Genomic DNA, 21730 nt, shown 5'->3' with positions numbered 1-21730 from the left:
GCATAAAAACCACTATTTTCATTTTATTTGAGGAATAATTCCTGAATTCCAGAAATAGTGTGTGAATAAATTGCAAATCTAAAGGGCAGATTTGTGTACAAGAATGACAGTATCAGATCCCAAAACACACAGCAGCTTATTTACTTCCAAAAACTGCTGAAGAGATCATAATATTTATGGTGACATCCCTTTTATGCATGGGTTAGAGGAGTGTGCTATACTCTACAAAGATACAGCACCCGATGAAGTGGGTATTCACCCACGAAAGCTCATGCTCCAATACGTCTGTTAGTCTATAAGGTGCCTAACTTGCTGCTTTTAAAGATATAGCAGTGAGCCTGCAATCTCCGAGTGCTGAGGCAGCACGTTTCTCACTGCCTCTTACAATGCTCTGTGCATGATTAATCCAAACCGTATTATTGTATCTGGTTTAAAGAGTGAAAGGTTATAAAATGAGATTGTAAAATAAAAAACATGTAAAGGAAAACACAAAACTCAGCTTCTGTTAAAGAGGGTATAATCCAGGGTCATTTATAAATGTTAATCTTGGGCTAGTTTCCAGGGTTTCACATGCAGTACATTTTTAAAAAAATTGTAACAAAGAATTTAAAATTACAAAAAGTGTAAAAATTACCACAGGTCACCTAACATCACAGTAAACGCCAGTAAACGTATTACAGTAAAAGAGAAGCATGACGGAAATGCAGAATTCCACACTGGAAAAAGTCCAAAGGGCTCTTTCCTGAGATAAGTGCTGATTACTTCTCACATTCATTGTTGTTACTCCTTCAGTGGTCTGGAAATGGGGATTGTGGAGAATGGGAAGGTTGTCTTTCAGATATCCTCTTATTAAGCCAGACCATTCTGTCTGAAACACCTCTACGCTGCTAATCGGTACCTTGCTTCTGGACGGCTAACAGCCAGCTGCTAGCAGGTCATTGAAATACCAGTGGGATATGTTTATTCCCAGCGAAAACTGCTTTTATTGTTTTAGCTCTGTTTTCATTTACTCTATTGGTACCATCTGCTATGTCATGAGGTCTTTTAAAAAAAAAAAAAAAAAAAAAAAAAGAGAGAGAGAGAAAAGAAGAAAAGCCACCAGTCCTGTGACTATATGAAATACTTGTTAACATATGAGTTTCTTTGAAACAAGCATATCAAATGCCATACATGGAGTTTGCCATTCTTTTAACTAAGTTATTGTTTGGGATGTATATAGACATTGTCAGAAGGTGCGACTACTGCAGACAGGTTATGTTACCCTCTCTCTAAAGAGAACCCTTTGAAATGCAGGAGTTTTTCCTAGAAACTCCACACGAAGGGACAAATCTGCCTTCTCAGAAAAACCAGAGAGGGCTGGGAAAGTGCAACTTGCTGCACTGAGATTTCTGTCAGGAGGCTGGGTTTGCATCTCCACAGTGGTATGGCCCTTCTGTACCACAAAAGCATAGATAAGGTTGTTTCCTCCATTCTCTGTGGCAGCCTGGCTTTATCAGGAGCTGTAAGCCCTGTGGTTTCCTACCTGGGGTAAACACTATTGACTGGAGGACTGATGTTAAAAGCATAGAGCAAGAAATGGTGCAGTGGTCTCTCGTGCAGAAATCCTTACAGGCTTGATGTGGTAGGAGATGTCATGTGGATGGCTCTGAGCCAGGCCCATCTGGCCATGCCCCCTGAAACTGGAGCTAAATGTGCAGACTGCACGTAGAGGCTTCTGCCCTGGTGGTAGGAAGGGAAGGTTAAAACAATGTCTCGTGCTCAGACTTGTTTTCGCCATAAAATTTGAAGGGCGTGATGTGCCCCCACAGAAGCAGATTAGAAAGAGGGTGATTTCTCCTCAGAAAATCTTACAAAATGACAGAAAATTGAATGTCCACTAAACCAGCTAACCTGAGGCATTTTCAGATTTGCTCATGTTGCAGATGTCCGGCTGCCATTTTCATGGTCACACACAGACAGCAGACATATAGTTAAATGCCTTCTGAAACCTACACGTCCAATATAACTTGTGCCTTCAAATGCTTGAGATAGAGGTAGTGAGACTTTATCTAAAGGAATACTATTGGAGTCTTAATCTGGGGAGGGAAAAAGTAGTAAGAAAGCTCAGACTCAGAAATCTAGTGTAAAGTTTGAAATAACGCGTATTAAAAGATAATATCTAGGTACAAGATTGCACACCTACAAAATGGCCAGTTTCCAAAGAAATGTTCGGTGACACTGAAATATTCTTTCCCCCACATCACTGTGTCACTGGTTTTGTAACTCTGTAAACAGTGATGGAAAAAGAGAGAGAACGTACTGGTGACTGAGACCAAAACAAGAAAGGGAAACATTTCAACTGGCAGTGCATTTAGCAAATAGGAAAGAACTAGGTCATCTCTTCCCTTTGACTTCACAATCCGTAGGTGCGCTGTTCTTCAGTCCGAATCCGAATCAGAGGCCTCATCTAAAAAAAAAGGGGGGGGGGGCAGTGAGTAAATTGAAGCTGCAGTGTCACCTTTCACTCCTGTTCAAATAGACTTGTTGCTCTATTTTAGGGGGCTGCTTCAAAGAAAATAGGGTCTTATGAGGATTTCTTTCATTACAGCTTTTATTTCCATACCATTGCAAATGACTGTGGTGCTTCAAAGTCCTGCCCAGGAGTTAGTCTCAGACAAATACAATACAAAGGACAACAGTTCAAGCGAAAGAAGTTGTGGAGATATCATTGGCAAGGTCACTGCGAAAAGGAAGCCTTCACAAAAGACGTGAGTTTGATTAAAGACCTTCTATAAAATTTTGCGCTGTCTTTTATAGGCCTTGTATTTTGCCAACGAGAGTACCCATTTCTTGCTTTTATGGTAGTCCCTTGTCTTCCTAGATGGCTCGGCTCCTATTCATATTGTCAATACAGTACATGAGTTTATTTGAAGGCAAAGAATTAGAAAGCCCATGGGAATGCATGGCATGAAAATCTTTAAGGCTAACGGGTATTAGCTATTAAAACAGTCCTTTGGGTGCAAGGAAGAAACTCCGTGGCAGTCAGATCTATTAGTCTATGGAATAGTCTCCCAGAGAAAGCATCATCAGTAGACACATTGAAAATTTGACTAGACAAAACACAGGGGAATGCATTTTTTCTTAAAACAGGGTGGAGACTTAACTTTCTCTAATCAATAAGCCTTAGTTACTATGTTATTGACTGCAATGGCTTCGTACCATAGAATAGTTAACACACACGAGTTCTGGGTCATCATGAGCAGAGTCTGTGTAGACTAGTTAATGCTGGGAACTCTCACATATCTGTCAAATAAGAGCTAGAGGTTTTGCATGATCACTTGTAAAACATAAGGGAGGCATTTACCTACCTTCTGACTTTTGTGCTTCAGTGGCATTTTCGGAACCGCCTTGTTTGAGAAACGTGACCAGGTCATTAAAGGTAATGTAGAAATCAACAGCAAACACTATTGTGGCTATAAAGCCAAATACCTATACAACAGAAGGATAGTCTCTTCATCAGCAGTTCATGTCAACCATCAAGGACAAAAATGGGCTAATCTTAACTAACAATAGGCAAATTGTTGCGGAAACATGGGGCAACTGGAGGGTGGTGGTGAGGCAAAGGTGGCTTAGGAGCATATTTGAGGGCCTAACAACTTGTGAGGAAGATCTAAAAGGAAGCTTCCCCCAGTCACTTCTGGGTCATTCCATAGTTCAGAACAGCCAGAATGCGCTAGCCACATGCACCATTGAGCACCTGGCATGCCCCTATGTCTGGAGATACAAAAGGTGTCCCACGGGACCCAGCATGACTCTGGAAACCCCTTTGTATTGAAGGAATTCCCATCTGGGAGATCATGATCCTTTCCAGTCTCCATAGTTTTTGCCATTTTGCAAGGCCTTCTGCCAGGCTACTCATCTGCTGTTGAATGAGCTGTGCTGGGTGCAGTGTCTCTGGAGCTGCCTGTTTAGATTAACAGGATAAGGAGGCCTTTGTAGCTAAGCAAGCTAAGAATCTAGCATATATGATACCTCCCATGCATAAAAATAGTGACAAAGGTAGATTGAAAATCAAATCCTTATTATGAAATTGTATTTACTTTCCAATTATTTGGTTAAGGTGTCTGGCTGACAGGGAAGAAAGAATCCAAGATAGCTTTTAAAATATTATGCAATTTTGATTTATATTATTTATGTTGCATAAAATATTTATATCTTTTTGGCTTCAAGTTACAAATGGAAAGAGGGTGTGTCTTGGTTCTGAGCACAAAATGCTGACACTGATCTCCCTGGGAAAAGCACTTCACAGTCCATGTGCTGGTGACATGGTGTTTAAAGGGGAAAATGCCATTGCTTTTGTCTTAGCTGCTCGGTGCAAAAACAGGCAGCAAAGACACAAGTCTGAAACTATTTGCATCATGGATCATATTTTATTAAATAGAATTACAACCCTTGGTCACTATATAGGGCTTTTCATCCAAGGATCTCAGTGCTTTTTACAGAAATGGGTATTACTATCTTCATTTTACAGATGGGGAAACAGAGGCAAGAGTAAGCGAGGTCACCCAATGAGTGAGTGGCAACATCAAGAACAGATCCCAGATCCCCTGATTCCCAGTTCCTTGTTCTAAACAATAAATCGCTTTTCCTCTCTTTGGGCCGAATCCTGGCCTAAATTAATTCAATGGCAAAACGCCCATGGATTTCAATGAGATCAAGATGAGGCTATTTCTCAAATATATTGAAGTACAGTTCACCAAGATGCAGAAGTGGAAATCGCTTTTCTCCTTTTAGTACTTACTCCAGCTGCTTTGGATGCTCCATCAGAATATTTTGAGACTGCAGCGATTGAGATGGCAAAATATATAATGGCGGCAGTGACACAGCGCAAGAAATCCTGTATAACACAATGCAGTGCTGATTTAAATAGTCAAATTATTGTAACACATTAAAGTCCTATTACCATTGCTTTTAAAATGAGGACTTTAAAAATATTTTTGTCATCAGAATTTCAAGATTGTATAGTTATAACTATTTTAGTATCTGCATGTAGACCTGCTATTTTCTTGATATATCTGAGAATTCAAAATAAAAAAAAAATTATTTTTTTTTTAATGTGCCTGGGATCCTGACTCCAGTAGCTAGAATCTGATCTCAGTTACAAATCCAAAGCTAGCCCACGGAAATCAATGCAAACCTTACATTGGATAGAGAAGGATATCTTTCCACTGAGTTCACTTAGGAACAGAGGCATTACTTTGGATTTATGCTACTGTTCCTGAGATCAGAAGTTGGTGCTTTGTCGTCAATGATTGTGCATGGAACATGATTGTTTGACAGCTAGAAATGATTAACAGAAGCTTTCCAACTGGAATCAATTTAGACTGCCGATAGCCTAATAATGGAAATTATGAAAGCCCTGCCACTTGAGACACCAACTAGATGGCCAAAGGACAAGAGCACATAGCGTATAGGCTGGGCCATGCACTGGATTACCTATTCTACTTGTAAATATTTCTAGTGCCTCCATTCCGCTGGTTCTATCTTGTATGCAGTGATTTCCTTAGATGGTAATAAGAATAAATTATACAGCTGAGAATCTAATTACATTACAAGAAACTGTGTCCAAATCAATGTGATTATTTTCTCCCCAGGCAACAGTTGTACCAGCCAGGAGACTGAGTGGCACAGCAAGCGCACAACAATGTACTTAAATATTTCCCACTGTTAAATGAAAACATTATCTTCAATACCTGATCAGAAATGTCTGCCTAGCGCTTAAGCTATAGTTTATACTAAATGTGTACTGACAAGTAAAGGATGAAAGGTTGCGAGAGAATTGTTCAGTCTATGAAATGTAGAGTATCCAAGCTACCAAGGAATTGATGGAGGGAGATAAAATCTTTCATTCTTCTAGGTAAAATGTGCTGTGTATATGGTTGACATTGTAGGCTCTTTGGGGGCAGGGAACATGTCATATCCGTGTTTGTAATGTGCAGTGGAAATGGCATCTCTAAATAGTACATCAAATAAAAACAATGATTTGCTAATACACTTGTAAATGTTCTGAGATGCCGGGACTGATATCTTGACCTCTATTCACATCTTTTGTCTTTTCTAAACAGATGGACAACTCAGATGTTGTCATAAGACACAAATCCTCAAGGAAATTGAATTCCTTTGAGGTCAAATAGTGGTCAGCAATCTGAATTCTGAGGTTGGTACACATTACCGTAATGGACACAATAAATATGCAATTGATTTTTTTTAGATGGTTTTGTAAAGGGTGCTATAAAACAGTAAAAGACAAGCATTTATTTGAAAAGGGGTGGGGGGGGCGGGGAGAGAGGGCTCTTGAGATTGGAACTGAGAGCACAAGCTCTAAAAGCATGTACACTGTCCCTGAGAGGATGAAGTTACTGCTACAGTTTTATCCACCAAAGACTCTACCGATATTTAACTCAAAACTCATTAAGACCAACTATCCCTACGTTGCACTAATAAGGAATCCAAACTGAACTAGGTTGGGATTTTTTCCTAAGCAAAAATAAATTGTCCTGCTAGATAAATGTTCCCTGTAGTAAGAGTGTTTGGAGCAACAGAGCCATCCAGTGGTCAGTGTGAGTAATAACCTGCAACTCTTTCTGCAGACTTCCTATAGATCACATACACTGCTTTTCAGTTTAAAGGTGATTTTCTTCATACAAATTGGGTATCAACTGCCAGAAGGGTCAGAGAGCTCCTCCCGCCATCACACAACAAATACATTAGTCCTGTGTTGTCGGGGCAACTGCTACTCTGACTGCACTTATATAGCACATTCCAACTGAGAATCTCAGAGTACATTAGCAAGGTGATATTTTTACCCTCACATCACAAAATGGGGAAACTAAGGCACAGAGATTAAGGGTTGAATTTTTCAAAAGTGCCTCGTGCTGGCCCAAAGCTCAGTTAGGCTGAGGCTGGGTGCTTTTGAGAATACAACCTTAAAATTACACAGCAAGTCAACTGCAGCGTCAATAGGCCCTAGGCCTGGGCTCCAACTACAATGTTACCTCCCATAAAAAATGGTAGCTACAAAGTTATAGTGTATAATCTCTTATCACGTTTGTAACGTGACTTTGGGTCCTGTGGGATGAAAGGCACTAGAAAGAATTTATTAATAATAAAGGTCAAGTTGTTAGCAGTTAGTGTAAAATGCAGCTCTATCCCTTTTATCATCTACTTTCATACTGTACAATTGAAGTTGTGTGTGAATTTCACATCCCACTTACCGACAAAGGCCAGTAGATTCCTTTAAACTTCTCATTAAGCTTAGAGGAGTATGCAAAGAAAAGAAACAGTGCCAGCAGAAATTCTATGAGTGGTGCCATCATGAAAGATGCAGCTGAAGATGCAATGTAACAGATAAAGGTGATAAATGACAGCACCTAGAGTACAAGGGAAAACATAGCTTATTATTCACATGGTACAGCAGAGACAGAGTCCAGGGCAGTTCTGAGAGGCTTTGAAGAGAGATTTCTTGTGCATATTTCAGTCAATCCAGTGACTGATGGCAAATGCTACTTTCTACATGCTCCTCTTGCTTAGAATTGTGTAAACTTAAAATAACTCCATCCATTCCAATGGATCTGAAGTTGGCTTCTGGGGAGCCACTCCAGATTTACACCTATCATTTGGCCCTGATTTGTAAACGATTCTGGGAACATAATTAAGTGATCAAGTTGGAAAATGAATTTATAAATTCTAAGATTTCAATCATGGCAAAGCAGTTCCCATTTGAAATCCAAGTCATTGCTCATATAGCCCAGAGGTACTAGTCTTGTCAGTAAAATTAAAAGAAAAAAATATATAATTTCTTCTGTTGATGATGATAAAAAAACAACACCACCCACAACCTTTGACAGTTGCTAATGTTCAAAGGTTCCCGTGAGTCAAAGGTTCTTGTTTTTCTTCCAGTACTGACTGCTTTGCTTTGGTAAAAACAGACTTGAATAAGATTTTTCTCAGGAAGGAGATGGTGGTGGTTCACCTAAAATGACCCTACTATGTGTGTTGTATAAGGGTATTTATCCCACTCTGCCTTAAACCCCCAAAACAACAGAAATGGATACTTTCTCAGCAATGCTCTAGCTGCAAGGAAAGGCATTGCTATAGTATGGCTCAAAAAGGAAAACTCTACAATGGAGATGTGACTAAAAAAAAAATACAGCACAACCTGAATCGCAGCCCCAAAATAGATATAAAGAATGTTGGACTGGACTGCCGCGAATACGACACACCTGTGAGGGTAAGTAAAGTGTCTGTCATTTTAGTTTTACAGATGGGTTGTACACTCTTACTTCAGTGAGGGGAGGAAGGACAGATGGAGTCTAGTATATACTTTTAAAACTTAAATTTTATTTACCTTTACATGTGAAAAATGAATTAAATCACCCATTTTGAGAAATAACTCCCAGCCCAACCCCCTAGTTTGTTTTGAGAAGTTCTAGCCTGACATACTTGTCTAAGGGTTGGAGACCAACTTTATGGGCCTCTGGCTGTCTGTCTTTAGCTGTAGCCAGTCAGCCTCTCCGCCTTTAATTTTCCCCCATAGGATGTGTGTTAATTAAAACCATTAAAACAATCCCCCCTCACCCCCAAACCAACATTCATTCTCTCTCTCTCTCTCTCTCTCTCTCAGCCTGTTCTGGCCAACCACGAGAAGAGGACATACCTGCCATAACAATCAAACCAAGTATAAAGCAATATTTGGCAATTGTTGAATGCAACTCAATGGGAAGCTGCAATACAACATTTCTGCACTGATGGGAAGCCAATAAAGCAGCAGCACACCCAGACTCCACTCCCAGAATTCCAAGATGGCACCATTTAGCGGTGAGTGGCACTGCTGGCTTCTCTCTGGGTCAAATTAACTTGTGGGTTTCAAAATCTAATAACAAAAATCTCTAGCATAGTCATTAAAAAAATATATTATTTGCATGCCAAGCCACAACATTTACATACTGAGTTGCCCAGCAAGCCACACCTCTTGTGAACCATTCCCAAATGCAAAATTTTAGATTTGCTTCTCAGATAGTCATAGGTGGTATTATCACTGGTATTTCACTAGCTTCCTTTTCAAACAGAATGAAGCAAATGTGCTCCTTCTTCATTATTATTTTATTCACTAGCTGGAAAATAGGATATCAGTAAAGTTCACAAATGCTGTGTGCTAGGTTCTGGTCCTGGGTTACAGGTCTGTGCTGTGTTTGAGTGTGGTCTCTGCCTGAAGAAACTACTCCACAGCTGTCTTGTTTTAATTAAATGGCAGTTTATTATTTATTAGTCAAACATAAAAATGTATGGGCACAGGGGGCTGCTTTTTGAATGGAAATCTAATTGGAATGCACTCTTGAAATGTTCATTTAATCTCAGAAGTGTGATTATGCTATGGAACAGCCTTGGAACATGATTCTATCCAATTATGCTTAGAATTTCTGCATTTGCAGGTGTCTGATACAGATGGGTCCAGACTTTCTTTACAGAGCCAAATATTGAACCCAGCATACGTCAGTGATGTTTCTAGATCATTACAGCGATAGGCAAGCCACAAAAGTCAAATCAGAATATGAGTTCAAATTCCCCCTCCTAAATGTGGAGGTTTTCAAGCCCATCTCTAGTGTCAGAGAAGTGAGGAGCGTACATGTTTGTTTAAGATGGCCCTTTCTGAAAAGGAGACACTGCTTCTTGAAAACAAAGTGTTTAGATTGGAGGGGTCAATGCAGGGGCAGCTCTAGGCACCTGCGTTCCAAGCATGTGCTTGGGGTGGCCCTTTTCAAGGGGGCAGCATTCCGGCCCTTTGTGGGCAGCACTTTTCAAAGGGCCTTTTTTTTTTAATTTGAGCGGCGGCACTCCGGCACCCTTTTTTTTTTTTTTTTGCTTGGGGCAGCAAAAAACCTGAAGCCGGCCCTGGGTCAATGCATTTGCCTCATTGAATTTCAGATCTATTGGTTTGGCTGTCTGCAGCTACAACATATTCCCTGCACCCAGTTGTACATCAATTAAGAAGTGTTACATTTGCCATATAAGTCACTAATTGCTCCTGTGAGAAGTCATTCAGTGCCCTCAAATACATATACCTGAAAAGCACATTAGGTTGAGAGAGTGCTCAGCAGCTTAATCTTGTTGAGATTATTTACTAATTTATTAAACTAACAAACCTTCATACTGATCGCTAAGTGCCTTATTAGATTGTTCCATCTGTGAGCAGATGTAGAGGGAACGTAATAATTGAGAGCAATAAATCATCCCATGCATTTAATATCAGATGGGTTTGTTCAGATTTATAAAGGAAAGGATGATTTGGTGTGTAATACTTATGGCTTACTCCTGTATCCAGTTCTGCTGTGTGATGGCTCAACCTCATGCTCTGTGTATAATATTCCATTTGATTCTCATGTATCTAACGGACTCAGCTCATCCTCCAGAATACCATGGAAGACACTGTTAGTAATCTCATTCCCTGTTTCAGCTGCTGGCTTTTTTGGCATGTTTGTTATTTATAATGAGATACAATCGGTGCTTAAAGTGGTCTGAAAAAAGTGAGGGATCTGTCATCATCTGGGCACAATACCTCACGTAACACAGTGCTTAAGGTACACCCCTCAATGACCTAGCTTGATTTTTTTTTTTTTTTTTTTTTTTTGGCCAGGTGTGTGACCACTTGTAACTGCCCCTTCCCTCCACATGCCCACTTTAAGCAGTGAATATGAAAGATTGAGGTGGGTGCTATAGTAAAGATTAATGAGGAACACAGAACCAAGTTGGGCGGGGGACACAAGTAGAGATTCTAACTCCAACTAGCACTGAGGTTGTCATAGAGGAAGATTTGGAGGCTTTACACAAAGGTTAATTTAGAATTAAGGTTGCTAAATTCAATGACTAACTATGCAATCCCTAAAATAATCCCTGGGATATCCCCAGTTATGTTCCTTCTCTCCCGGAATATGTCATTTCTGATACTCTCCTACTCCCATCCACCACCCTCTCTACTTGTAGGCTTCTTTTGTCACAAATGTGCAACCTTACTCTGATCCTAATGAGTATAGACAAGTGAGTGCTGAGATTTTTATGGAAGGAATAATAGTTTCTGGGGCCTGGAAGATGGCAGTTTCTGATGGAACATATCTTGTCTTGGTGTGTTAGAATTGTGGTGGTAGACTTGGAGGGGTGGTATGAAATTCCCAGGAAGATGTAGGTAAATATGTATATGACTTTGTTCTTGTTTCATCTTAGGAACCTGTTATAAGAAACTGATACTGTTCGTAGGTGGTGGATGATTCCTGTGACTCAAGTTAGGGGTGCACATTTGATAGTGAAGGACAAAGTCTTTGTGTTGCGGATTATGGGAGGGTGCAGAGGAATATGAGAAATGACATACCCCGTAAAAGTACAAATTGAAAAGTGCTGATTTCGTTCCCCTATCCCCCTTCTCCTCCAAGATAAGTCTGGCCACTGATCTCTGGCTAGGAAATAGAAAATCCCATAACTTTGTGTTATAAGCATATCTGCTGCACTTGCATTTGCTGGACCCACTGTTTCGCTTGGAGTTGGTTGGAAGGTCCATAATATTGAGAATCTGAGAAGTATTATTTCTCACTGCTCTTCTTTAAAATCTCCTGTCCTTTTTCTGGCTGAAGGCAGGGCAGAGGGGATGGGGAAAGGTGCAGGTATGGGCATGAGGACAAACAAATCAAGAATAAATAGGTGCAGAAAAGATGGGCCCTCCGAATCCAAATAATGGAAGAGTTAGACCCAAACTGTACTTCATAGTTTAGGCTTATCAAAAAGTATTAAGCACAATTTAAGAACTGAATTACACTATAACGAACGTAGAAGAAAAAGCAAAAAGTCCTAATTCAGAGGTGAGTGGTCCATAAAAATGGAGGAAAATAACAGAGAGCTTCTATACCAGACTCTATTCATTTAGCATATTGACACCAGATTTTATTGTGCACATTTGTCATTCCCGCCAGCAGAGCAGAGTTTCTCCGTCAAAGGCATGAGCTAATTCAGGTGGATTCGACATATAGAGTAGCCTTTGCATTCTCTTAAGATCAACCTTTTGGCAACAGTTAAGGCAAATAGCAACCCACTTTGAGGCAGATGAAGTGGAGTGTACTTTAAAATCCACAAAGTCAAGGATACGAAGTCATAGGAATAAAATGAGGAATATACGGAGAGAGAGCTTGTTTTCAGTGAGACCTTTGCAAATATCGGCAGAGATTCTGAACCTTCAGGCACAAAACTAGTGTGTGTGTGTGACACAGTGACAGTATGTGCTTGGATTGAAATCCAAGTCAAACATAAGTTATTGGGCTCAATACAAGGGTAACTGGGTGAAATGTAATGGCCCGTGATATACAGGAAGTTGGATTAGATTATCTAATGATCCCTCCTAGCTTTAAATTCTATTAATACACCTCTACCCCGATATAACGCTGTCCTCGGGAGCCAAAAAATCTTACCGCATTATAGGTGAAACCACATTATATCGAACTTGCTTTGATCCGCCAGAGTGCGCAGCTCCCCACCCCCATGCGCTGCTTTACCATGTTATATCCAAATTCGTGTTATATCGGGGTAGAGGCATATATGAAATCACCAACATTGTCTGCCTTATGCTGGCAAAATCCACTAGGAATTTTGTTTTGCAATAACCATATAGATGGATTTTTCCTATGTTGGCCTCATTCTATCTTCAGATTTCTGTTGATGCTAATTATATTCTTTTGATGTGAGAACTTCAAAACAGAAAAAGATCATCAGATGGGGTTTTCCCAGCATCTCGGGACTCCAGCAAAAGTGTCAAGCAAAGCAGGAAAGAACGGGCTTTTAAAAAAAGTAACTGCTGGGTGGACTCTGAGTTATTCAGTGTTTTATAACTTGAAGAATTTTGTCGGTATTACTAATGGAATGTGAAATGCTACTTGTCTCTTGTTTTTAGTGATGTAAATGTTGGGTCTGACAGAGATTTGAATTCTATGAACTCTGCAGCCCTGTCAAGTTATTACATTTGGTAATATTAGCACCATCACCAGCACACTCCCAGTAGATACTATAAATAATTTTTTCCACTAAGGTAGGTGATGGTTTTAGTTTTAACATCAGCCAGTACAATTGCTTATAATATAGGAACAAACTCTTGGCTTCCAACTTTTAACAGAAAGCTTTGTTCTTTAGATTCCAACCAGGACAGTCCTAACAAATAACGTCATAGTAGACGCCTTACAATGATCCATAATCCAAACTCACGGAGGGGAAAAGAGAGCAGTGTGTGTGCTTTGGCAGAAAAAATGGTCCTATATTTGTGCTAACATGCCTGAGGGTAATTCTCTAATAGTTTATGACTATAGAAAATGTATTCATCTGGGTTAAAGTGACCCATTTAATTAGCTGTAAGAAGCAAAATTTGGCACAAATTATAGGATTATGTAATAGTTCTTTGAGCAACGCTAATGCCTCCCCCAACTGGGGAGAGATGCTAGTTCTTTCATGGTAAACAGGCTCCCACTGTGCTGTGCTCTACTGTCATATTAAGGAAGTGGATATGGGCCTGATAATGGATATGGGCCTGATTCAACGGCCATTGAAGTCAATGGAAAGACTCATTAACTTCCAATGCACATAGCTGGGGACTTTAATGAGAAAGAGACAGAGAGAAGTTCAGAAGAAAGCAGAAAGGAAATGGAAACCATTGTAATCTAACCATTTTTTTATTTGCTGACACAGTTTCAAATGCAAATGGGGGTTTTCTATCTGCTTCACTCTTACTTGGCTTGTCTTACCTATCCAAAAGGACAATAAAATTCAGGGACTGACTTTTATCCTGGCCACAACCTGAATGTTTCATAGTTAGACACCTTATGTAATACTCATCCCTTCTCTGAAGTCCCATCTTTAACCATTGCTTTGGGAGTGGGGCCAAGGAGTCGTAACTGGTCAATTTTTCTAAAAATTTCTGTTTTCTATTTCTATGCTAAAAATAGAGAGGGTGTTTGTTCTAACCAGAGAAGAGTTCACAAGTCCCTGTTCTAAGACATTCAACCGTTGAAAGCTCAACTGCTCCTGAAAGTTATTCAAATTGTCCTTAATCAGAGCAAGCAAAGGTAGAACATTTTCATAGAGAAGACTTATTCTGCATAGCGGGAGTCATGATAACCCCCAAAATACAAGATTGACTTCTGGGATCACTCCTTATTAGCACTGAGATCACTTAGAACGCTTATTGCGCCTAAAATTGCTGTTGAGAGTTTAGCCAGGTTGCTGCCCCTTCCACTGTGTGGGAGTACTTGTGTGCTGACAATTCTAGCATAACAGTCCATAGACAGGACCGCAACAACAACAATATCCTGTTGTAAAAAGAGTCCCACCATCAGGGAACAGGCTAAACAGCTAATATTAAATAGCAGTCTCTTCATTAAGGAGCCTAATTTTATTTTTTATTATTGCATTCCGAAAGGTATTTTTCTTCTATGTGAAACTTTCTTAATCTTATGTGCCTGAGGCTCCTAAATTGTTATTAGTAATAATTCCTACCTCTTAGAGTTATGTCATTCAGTTACAGGTATAAAATGTAATTTAAAAGGTTAGTGGATTATGCTGCTATTAATGAAGGTCTCGAGCAGAGTGAGGACATTTCTAGCCTCTCTGTACTGAGTACACCCTCCACTGCAGTTAATCAGGGATCATACTGAGGGCCAGGCAATAGTTTAGAGCTTTGCACAGTGATACAGAGGCTCACTGGCCACCATCCACCAGCCTGAATGTTCAAACACATGTTATCTTCCCTTTTCATGGGAAAGAGCTGCCTTGCATATTCACATTGCTTGTTGAGTATGGTCAAGGAAGATCTCCTTTAGTCAGCGGGTAAACACCGGTGGCTCTAATTTTCCCTATTTCATCTTGTTTACACACTTCATGCAAAGGAGAAACAAATACACAGAGTGGACTTGATGGTACTCAGTTACTAATTCTCCACCACATTTGACACACAAATGAAGTTCTGTCCCCAGAGATTTAGCTGCAGAGGTCATCTTCTATTTACTGAGTCACAGAAAGTCGAACGGGTCTTCTCCAGAAGAGGCACTGATTACACAACCTTTTCAGCTGGAAGTTTCAGTTATAGGGCTCACTTCAGAGAAGAAGACTGAAAAGAGAGAAGAAAGACAGCAGACAAGAAAAACAAACATCACCTTTTCTGCATCCTTTGTGTTGCAACATCCACCATACTTGTGAAGGGGCAATTCACAGTATTTGTCCGGTGTTCCTACAAAAATCTATAGTGCCTCCCTGAGGGGGGCATCAGGCATACAGGAGTTGGGATGTACCACTTAATTTTAATAGAGAAGCAGTGACCAAGACAGCCATGAAGGTTTGACGTAAATATTTGGAGTGGGGAGCAGAATGGATGAAAAGGAATCTTGCCTGGGTCAATGGTAGGGAAGTCAGCAGCAGCGCTGTCTGTTACATGATTTCCTGGCATGTCTTTTTTGGGTGTGTGTATGGGGGATAGAGGCGGGCAAAACAGAGCTTAGAAAAGATTCCAAAATCTTCGATAGGGAAGGGACAATGGTTTGCAGAAAAACTGAACGGATAAAGAAGGGAAAGATTTTAAAATACTGGAAAATATAACGGATAGAGAAAAAGGAAAGCAAACAGGAACAGGGGAAAAGGAGCAATTAAAAGGGGAGGATTATTAAAATAATTAAACAGAGAATAAGGGATTGATTGAAGGGTGAGAGGAGAGGCAGTAAGAGTGAGCAGGATCGGGGGAGAAGGCAAAACTCATGTATCTGAATTCATGTACCTCATTATTGCTTCTTAGTGGCTATGCAGTTATTCCAGGTGGAATCAAAATAAGAAGATAAGACCGAAGGGGGGGGGGGGGGAAACTCATTATGTGAATAAAATTTAGGATAGTAATTATCTTCTGGCAGTAATTAGCTTCAGCACTAGCCTAACTTCTGCTAAATGGAGTAATGGATTTCCCCAAAGCTGGGAACTCTCAAAGTATGTTCCACTTTGCTGCCTCTGACAGAGAAATTACAGCCAAAGAGTGGAAATGAAACCTGTTTATTAAAAAATGAATGTAAATAGCCATGATGAGCATTTGTTTCATTCAATATGAATAGCATGCAGCTCGCTAGCAGAGCAGAGCTCACAATGGTCCTCTCTAAACTGCTAGTGATGTGATTCACTTTGTAACACACAGCAGGATGTATGGCAACTGCAGACTTGTGTGCCCATTATGCTGTACTAGACTAAAGACTGAGTGCCTTTTAGTCACCTTAAAGGCCAGATTCTCTCCTGTGCTGAGACCTGAGCAATGCTAGCAAAGGAGGGTGGGGAAGCAGTTATGGCTCCCCAGGGGGGAGGGATAGCTCAGTGGTTTGAGCATTGGCCTGCTAAACCCAGGGTTGTGAGTTCAATCCTTGAGGGGGCCATTTAGGGATGGGGCAAAAATCTGTCTTGGGATTGGTCCTGCATTGAGCGGGGGGTTGGACTAGAACCTCCTGAGGTCCCTTCCAACCCTGAGATTCTATGATTTTCATATGGCCCCAGCCCTGATATAAGTTAAGAGTTACTGAGGGGCTATTCTAACTTATTGACCATATGCCAGCTGCAGATTGGTGCAATGAGGCTGTGTTCCAGCCCTCCTATACTGAGATGTGGGCAATGGTTGAGATAGGAGCTGCACTGGATGGAATTGCAAACTGACAATTGTGGCCAGCTTTGGCCCCCTTTGTGTAACTCAGGCACATCCAACTTCTTCAAGGTCTGTTGTTAACATTCGTTTTCTATGGTGCTGATCACTTTCAACTTTTCAGTTTAGGTTTTGAGTGTTTGAAAGAGCCGTGAGATACACTCACTATAACTAAACAGAGAAATTCTAGTCTACGCTGAGACATGCTAGTAACTACATGGCTTTGAATCCTCACAAACTGAATAGATTTCTGCAATTTACCAAGCCACTGAATAACGTGACACTACTATTCAGTTATAGCACTGAGAGTCTCATTTTATTCAAACTCCTATTCTGAAACATCCCACCTTTGTTAATTTATTTACATATTCCATGCAGAAATCCCTCTTAATATGAATGGAATACTGAGGCGGAGAGATCAAGCACTCTGGACAGGAAATGCAGTTATGGCTGAAAGCTCAGTCTTAACTTTGCCCATTTGTGTGTACACCATAAATTATGGCCTTGTGCTATTTGACATTACTTGTGAATTAATACTATATAGAATGTAATGTGGGATGGGATTTTATTATCTCCTTGTATCCAGTAAATTGCAGCACATACTCTCTGGAGACAGCTTGATTTTTAAGTCTGAGATGTCTGAATTCAATTCAATTATTTTGAAGCTTGGAACACCCAAAGCTAGCAAGCTGAAACATTTTCATCCTTTTTTTTAGATCATTTTACAACTGGAGCAACATAGTGTCAGGTACCTCAAAGTTAGGATTGTTTTAAATGTAGCAACATAGTTTCTGTGCTGGCTTGCATGACAGATGGTCTCAATCTCTCAACTATTTTCACACTGGCCTCATCTGAAATGTGAAAGCATGGGACCATCTTAAACTTGGCCATATAAAAACTATAATCATTCACAGAACAGATTCATTTGGGGCTTCTGTTGGCTTCTGCCAGAATAGATCAAAGAACAGAGCCTTGGTGGCAAAGACCAACCGGAATGGAGGGATAGCTACTGCAACCTGCCCTCTCCCATGGGCCAATGCAGCCCAAAATGTGGGTTGGCTAGGGAAGGAGCGTGGCTAGTAAATTCAGGCTGCAGCCTTCACTGATTTAAAGCTGTCTTCACCCAACTAACCCCCAAAGAAGAGTGAATCTGGCCCCATGACTGAAACAATATGCCTTACACATGTCTTTTGCAGACATAAAAGCCATGTTGTCTCAAGACTGCAATTCATTACATGTAGGGAGGTATAGAAAAGTCCAGTTTACATTGTGTTATGTAACAATTTATAATGATAGAGAGAGAATATTTTAAGTCATATGCTCAAGGGAGCAAATTTAAATGCTTGAGATCGCTCATCCTGAAATGTTGCCTTAAGGTTAGGTTTTTGCCTGGAATTTTTAAAGAAGGTAAAGGGATGAGAATTATCAATGGAGCTGGTACACGCTACAAAACCAAACCCTATTTCCTAATGACATTTTCCACCTATCCAACCAAATCTCTTGCCTCTCTCTGCCTCTGTTTTCCCTATACCAGACAGCACGCTAACCCCAGCGGCAGAGACCATAAACCCACAGGAAAGAGAGACCCTTTTCATTCACAGTGTGAGATTTCTGGAAACAATACAGCCAGAGTGTGGTGTCCTGCTGCATGTTGCTGCTCTACAAACCAACTTCCTTTTCCTTGTATGAGTTTCCTTCCCCTAAGCTGATCTAGTGGGTGAGTTCACATGCATCGATGATCTATATATTTAATGCCGACTGATTTTGGGTGCCTCAGTGGTTGAGCACCTGCTGCTGAGTTCTCACAACTCCAGTTAACATTAATATTTTAAATATAAAGGATCATCTGTTTTGAAGAAAAAATGAAGAACATTTTTACAACTGGAGAAGTGTAGTGTTTAATCCTCTTGCAATGCAAAAACTGCTGAAAGAATTTTCCTCACTTTTCAAAACAATTTACTTTTGGGCAAAAACTACGGAACTCATCCTGCCTTGAGATCTGCTAACGTGGACCCCTGCATATGCAAAGGGTCTCCCTAAAGCCAATGGAACTCCATGTGAGCACAGGGCTCTTTGCTTGCACATCTGGGTGCAGGATTGGGATCCAAGCATGGAATATTTCAGGTCCAAAGGTGAATTTTTTGTGAGTTGTGAGTGTGTGGGGAAAAAAGGGGATTATAACTCATTCCAGCATCACATTTCTGATGTGCTCTGTCAGTATAGAATGAGGGTTTCTTTTATAAACACCTTTTTCCTGATGACATGAAAGATGGTAGACAGGTTCCCATTCTTGGCCTATTCTATCTAAAAATTAAAAAGCAGTATTTTTCCCTGCAAGAAGAAAAAATTATTTTTCAAGTGTGATGCTTTTACCTAAACTCAATAGGAAAAAAGTCAGAAAGAGCTTGGTGCTTAAATTTCTGGCTATTTCCAGAGTAACTGATTGAAAATAGAGATTCAAATATGTTAATTTCTTTCATTGCAAGAGAGTATATGATTAACAATCTTAATGCTTTTTTCCTGCTTAACCAATGTGGTGCTGTTCCATCTGTCAAACTTAAAAATAAGTAACTATAGTGTCAGATAGACAGTACCAAAACCTCAATTTCTAGATTCAGACCCAACACAGCTCTCAAATCTTGAGCTAGAGAAAGACTACAGTATAATTTTGGGAAAATGAACAAACACCTTTGTATTTTCAATGGATACCATAACCTCATTCTTAGTCACTACATGCCCATGCTGATTTGGCAGCAGACTAAATAGTGTCTCTGTAAAGGAGATCAAATACATCCTTCCCTTAGCATAAAATGGGTATCTGGCCTTGTCTCTGCAAACTTCTTTATTTATTAGCAATAAATGGAACTTCACCACAAGTTATGCTATGAGCTAGAAATCAATGATGATTTTTAAACTGAAAAAGGGATCACTCCCAAATAAATGTGCACACACAAAAACATGTAAACAGTGGAAGCTTATGAAACAGTCACAAGACGTTAATGAAAAATTACAAAAGGAAATACATTGGGAAGGTGGAAACACCATCGTGCCCAGGCACAGTGCCTCAGACTTCTAATCCTGAGGTTCCCCATTGTACCTAGCTTTGGCATTGTGTGCTATGTTTTCACTTCAGTGTGTGCGCGTCTGCCCGTCATCCCTAGTGTGCATTTTGCTAGCAAAAGGACGTGCATTTTACTGGGAGAAATTTCTCCTACTTAACTTACAAACAGCCAAATACAGAGTCAAATCCTGCTCTCGTTTACACTGGAGTAAATCCATTGGAGTCACTCACTGGAGTGAGGGGGAGCTGCACTGAGCTGAGAATGGAAGCGGGCATGTCCTCTGTTTGCAAGCAGAGCCTCTTCCTCCCCCCACTATACCCATCCAAATGGGCCTGTCAGCTGGTTCCCATTTCCTTGAGTGAGTGTGTTGCCAGCCTCGGGGCTCGCGATCTGCTGAGCTCTTTCGGGCGAGCTAGGGGGCTGGAGCCAAGGCACTAAGCTACTTTGCAGGGTTGCGGCGGGAGGGAGCGCAGCTTGCGGCCCCCCTGGCCGGAGTATGGAAGCTGGCGGGGCGGGGGAGAGTTGGGGCAGAGCCCGGAGCCGCCGGTGGATGGATGGGTGAGTTCCCATTGTTTAAATGAGCAGCGGGGGGAAGCCGTTCCAGGCCCGCGCGGAGCCACCGCAGAACCGCTGTGGTCCCTCCCCCCGGGCCGTGCCTACCACGCTGCGGAGGAGCCCTTACCGACTCGGCCAGCAGGAGCTGCCCTTTGCGGGAGCAGAGGAACTCCCTGGAGGGCAGGAGCGTGCGGAGGCCAGGCGGAGGCGCTTGGGCATCGGGATCTTCCGAAGCGGGCAGGTCCATGGCCGGGAGCGGAGCGGGGCTCGCCTGGGCGGCTCGGGCTGCTGCTGAGCGCCCGGGGACTTGGATTTTTTTTTTTTTTTTTAAGGAGGGAAACGGAAATCGTGACACTGCGGAAATGTGAAAAAAAAACTTGTAACATCTGCAAATCTAGGGAGTGCCCGGCCCGGGCGCCTCCGCCCCCTGCCCCTGCCCGGCCTGCTGCACGGAGCCGCCTTCTGGGCGCTGGGCTGGCAGGCAGCCAAGGTTTGTACCCCAGCTCCACCCCTCTGTCCTGTCTCTGCGCCCCCAAACTTCCACTTCCTGATACATCCCGCTGCAAAAACCTCGCGCCAACACCTGGATCCGGCTATTCTCCCCCTCCTCCCAAGCAGGTAACGCCAAATAGAAAAGTGTAGCGGCTCCTATGACATTAAACCCAGACTTTGATGCTCCGTGGCATGACAGTGCTGGAAACATCTGGACCCAGCTAATTTTTGGCCCAACTCCACAAATCCCAATGTCTAAAATAAATAGAAAACAAATGTAGTTGTTCCTCCGCACAGAGTTGGACGCCAATGTATCCTGGTGCCACAGCATTACAAAACCCCAGAGCTAGTTCCTCAAACTCGCTAATTTTGGCTGCATAGCCTCCCAGTCTTTACCATCTAAATTTAGTACCTATGCAACTTCTCTTGTGCCCCCAGAATAATCCCAATTCCAGTACATCATGGTACAACATTGCTGCAAAACACCATCAACAAGATGGCAATGCATATTTCAAGTTCCTTCCATTACATGCAACACTAACCATACCATTGACACAGCAGTAAACTTAATTAGTTCAAAGTACATACAGCTAAAGTGCTGGAAACTATTCTCTACCCAGGGGTCAGCAACCTTTGAGACGTGGTGTGCCAAGTCTTCATTAATTTAAGGTTTCGCGTGCCAGACCGGCAGCGGGGGCAGCAGCCGGAACCCCAGACCGGCAGCGGGCTGAGCCAATCATCCCGCTGCCAGTCTGGGGTTCCGTCCACTGGCCCCTGCCAGCCGGCGTCCCGGCTGCCAGCCTCGCTCAGCCCGCTGCTTCTGTCCATCCAGGCCGGCAGTGGGCTGAGCGGGGCTGGCAGCTGGGTCCCTGGCTGGCAGCAGCATGCCACTAAA

The 21730-nt window shown here is 41.6% G+C and overlaps 2 protein-coding genes across 3 annotated transcripts in view; one reads left to right on the top strand and one right to left on the bottom strand.

The window, feature by feature from the left end:
- Positions 1–6028, top strand: part of CMTM4 (CKLF like MARVEL transmembrane domain containing 4) — a 76235-nt gene extending 70207 nt beyond the window's left edge. The window contains exons 5-6 of one of the 2 annotated variants that reach the window (XR_008447123.1): positions 2588–2747; positions 4511–6028. The gene's annotated coding sequence lies outside the window, so the exon portion shown is untranslated. The remainder of the gene's footprint in view (positions 1–2587; positions 2748–4510) is intronic. The other variant, XR_008447125.1, reaches the window with a different exon arrangement.
- CMTM3 (CKLF like MARVEL transmembrane domain containing 3) lies at positions 501–20851 on the bottom strand. Its single transcript, XM_054049155.1, has 5 exons — positions 20471–20851; positions 7254–7409; positions 4781–4876; positions 3348–3468; positions 501–2446 (listed from the first exon to the last, which is right to left on the bottom strand). The coding sequence occupies exons 1-5, from the start codon at positions 20588–20590 to the stop codon at positions 2418–2420; spliced, it is 522 nt and encodes a 173-aa protein (XP_053905130.1). The 5' UTR covers positions 20591–20851; the 3' UTR covers positions 501–2417.
- Between the last annotated feature and the right edge of the window lie 879 nt (positions 20852–21730).

Source organism: Malaclemys terrapin, chromosome 14 (assembly GCF_027887155.1).
Source record: "Malaclemys terrapin pileata isolate rMalTer1 chromosome 14, rMalTer1.hap1, whole genome shotgun sequence".
NCBI classification, from domain to species: domain Eukaryota; kingdom Metazoa; phylum Chordata; order Testudines; family Emydidae; genus Malaclemys; species Malaclemys terrapin.
The sequence above is the reverse complement of the archived record's forward strand: the minus strand, read 5'-3'. Positions and strand labels throughout refer to the sequence as shown.

What these genes read in the sequence shown, in the direction of transcription:
- CMTM3 (XM_054049155.1), bottom strand. Translation starts at nt 20,590, where the DNA reads ATGGACCTGCCCGCTTCGGAAGATCCCGATGCCCAAGCGCCTCCGCCT. An exon ending in GAGCATCCAAAGCAGCTGGA is followed by an intron (nt 3,469 to 4,780) that starts GTAAGTACTAAA and finishes TCTGTTGTATAG; the next exon opens with GTATTTGGCTTTATAGCCAC. An exon ending in TGAAGCACAAAAGTCAGAAG is followed by an intron (nt 2,447 to 3,347) that starts GTAGGTAAATGC and finishes CTTTTTTTTTAG; the next exon opens with ATGAGGCCTCTGATTCGGAT.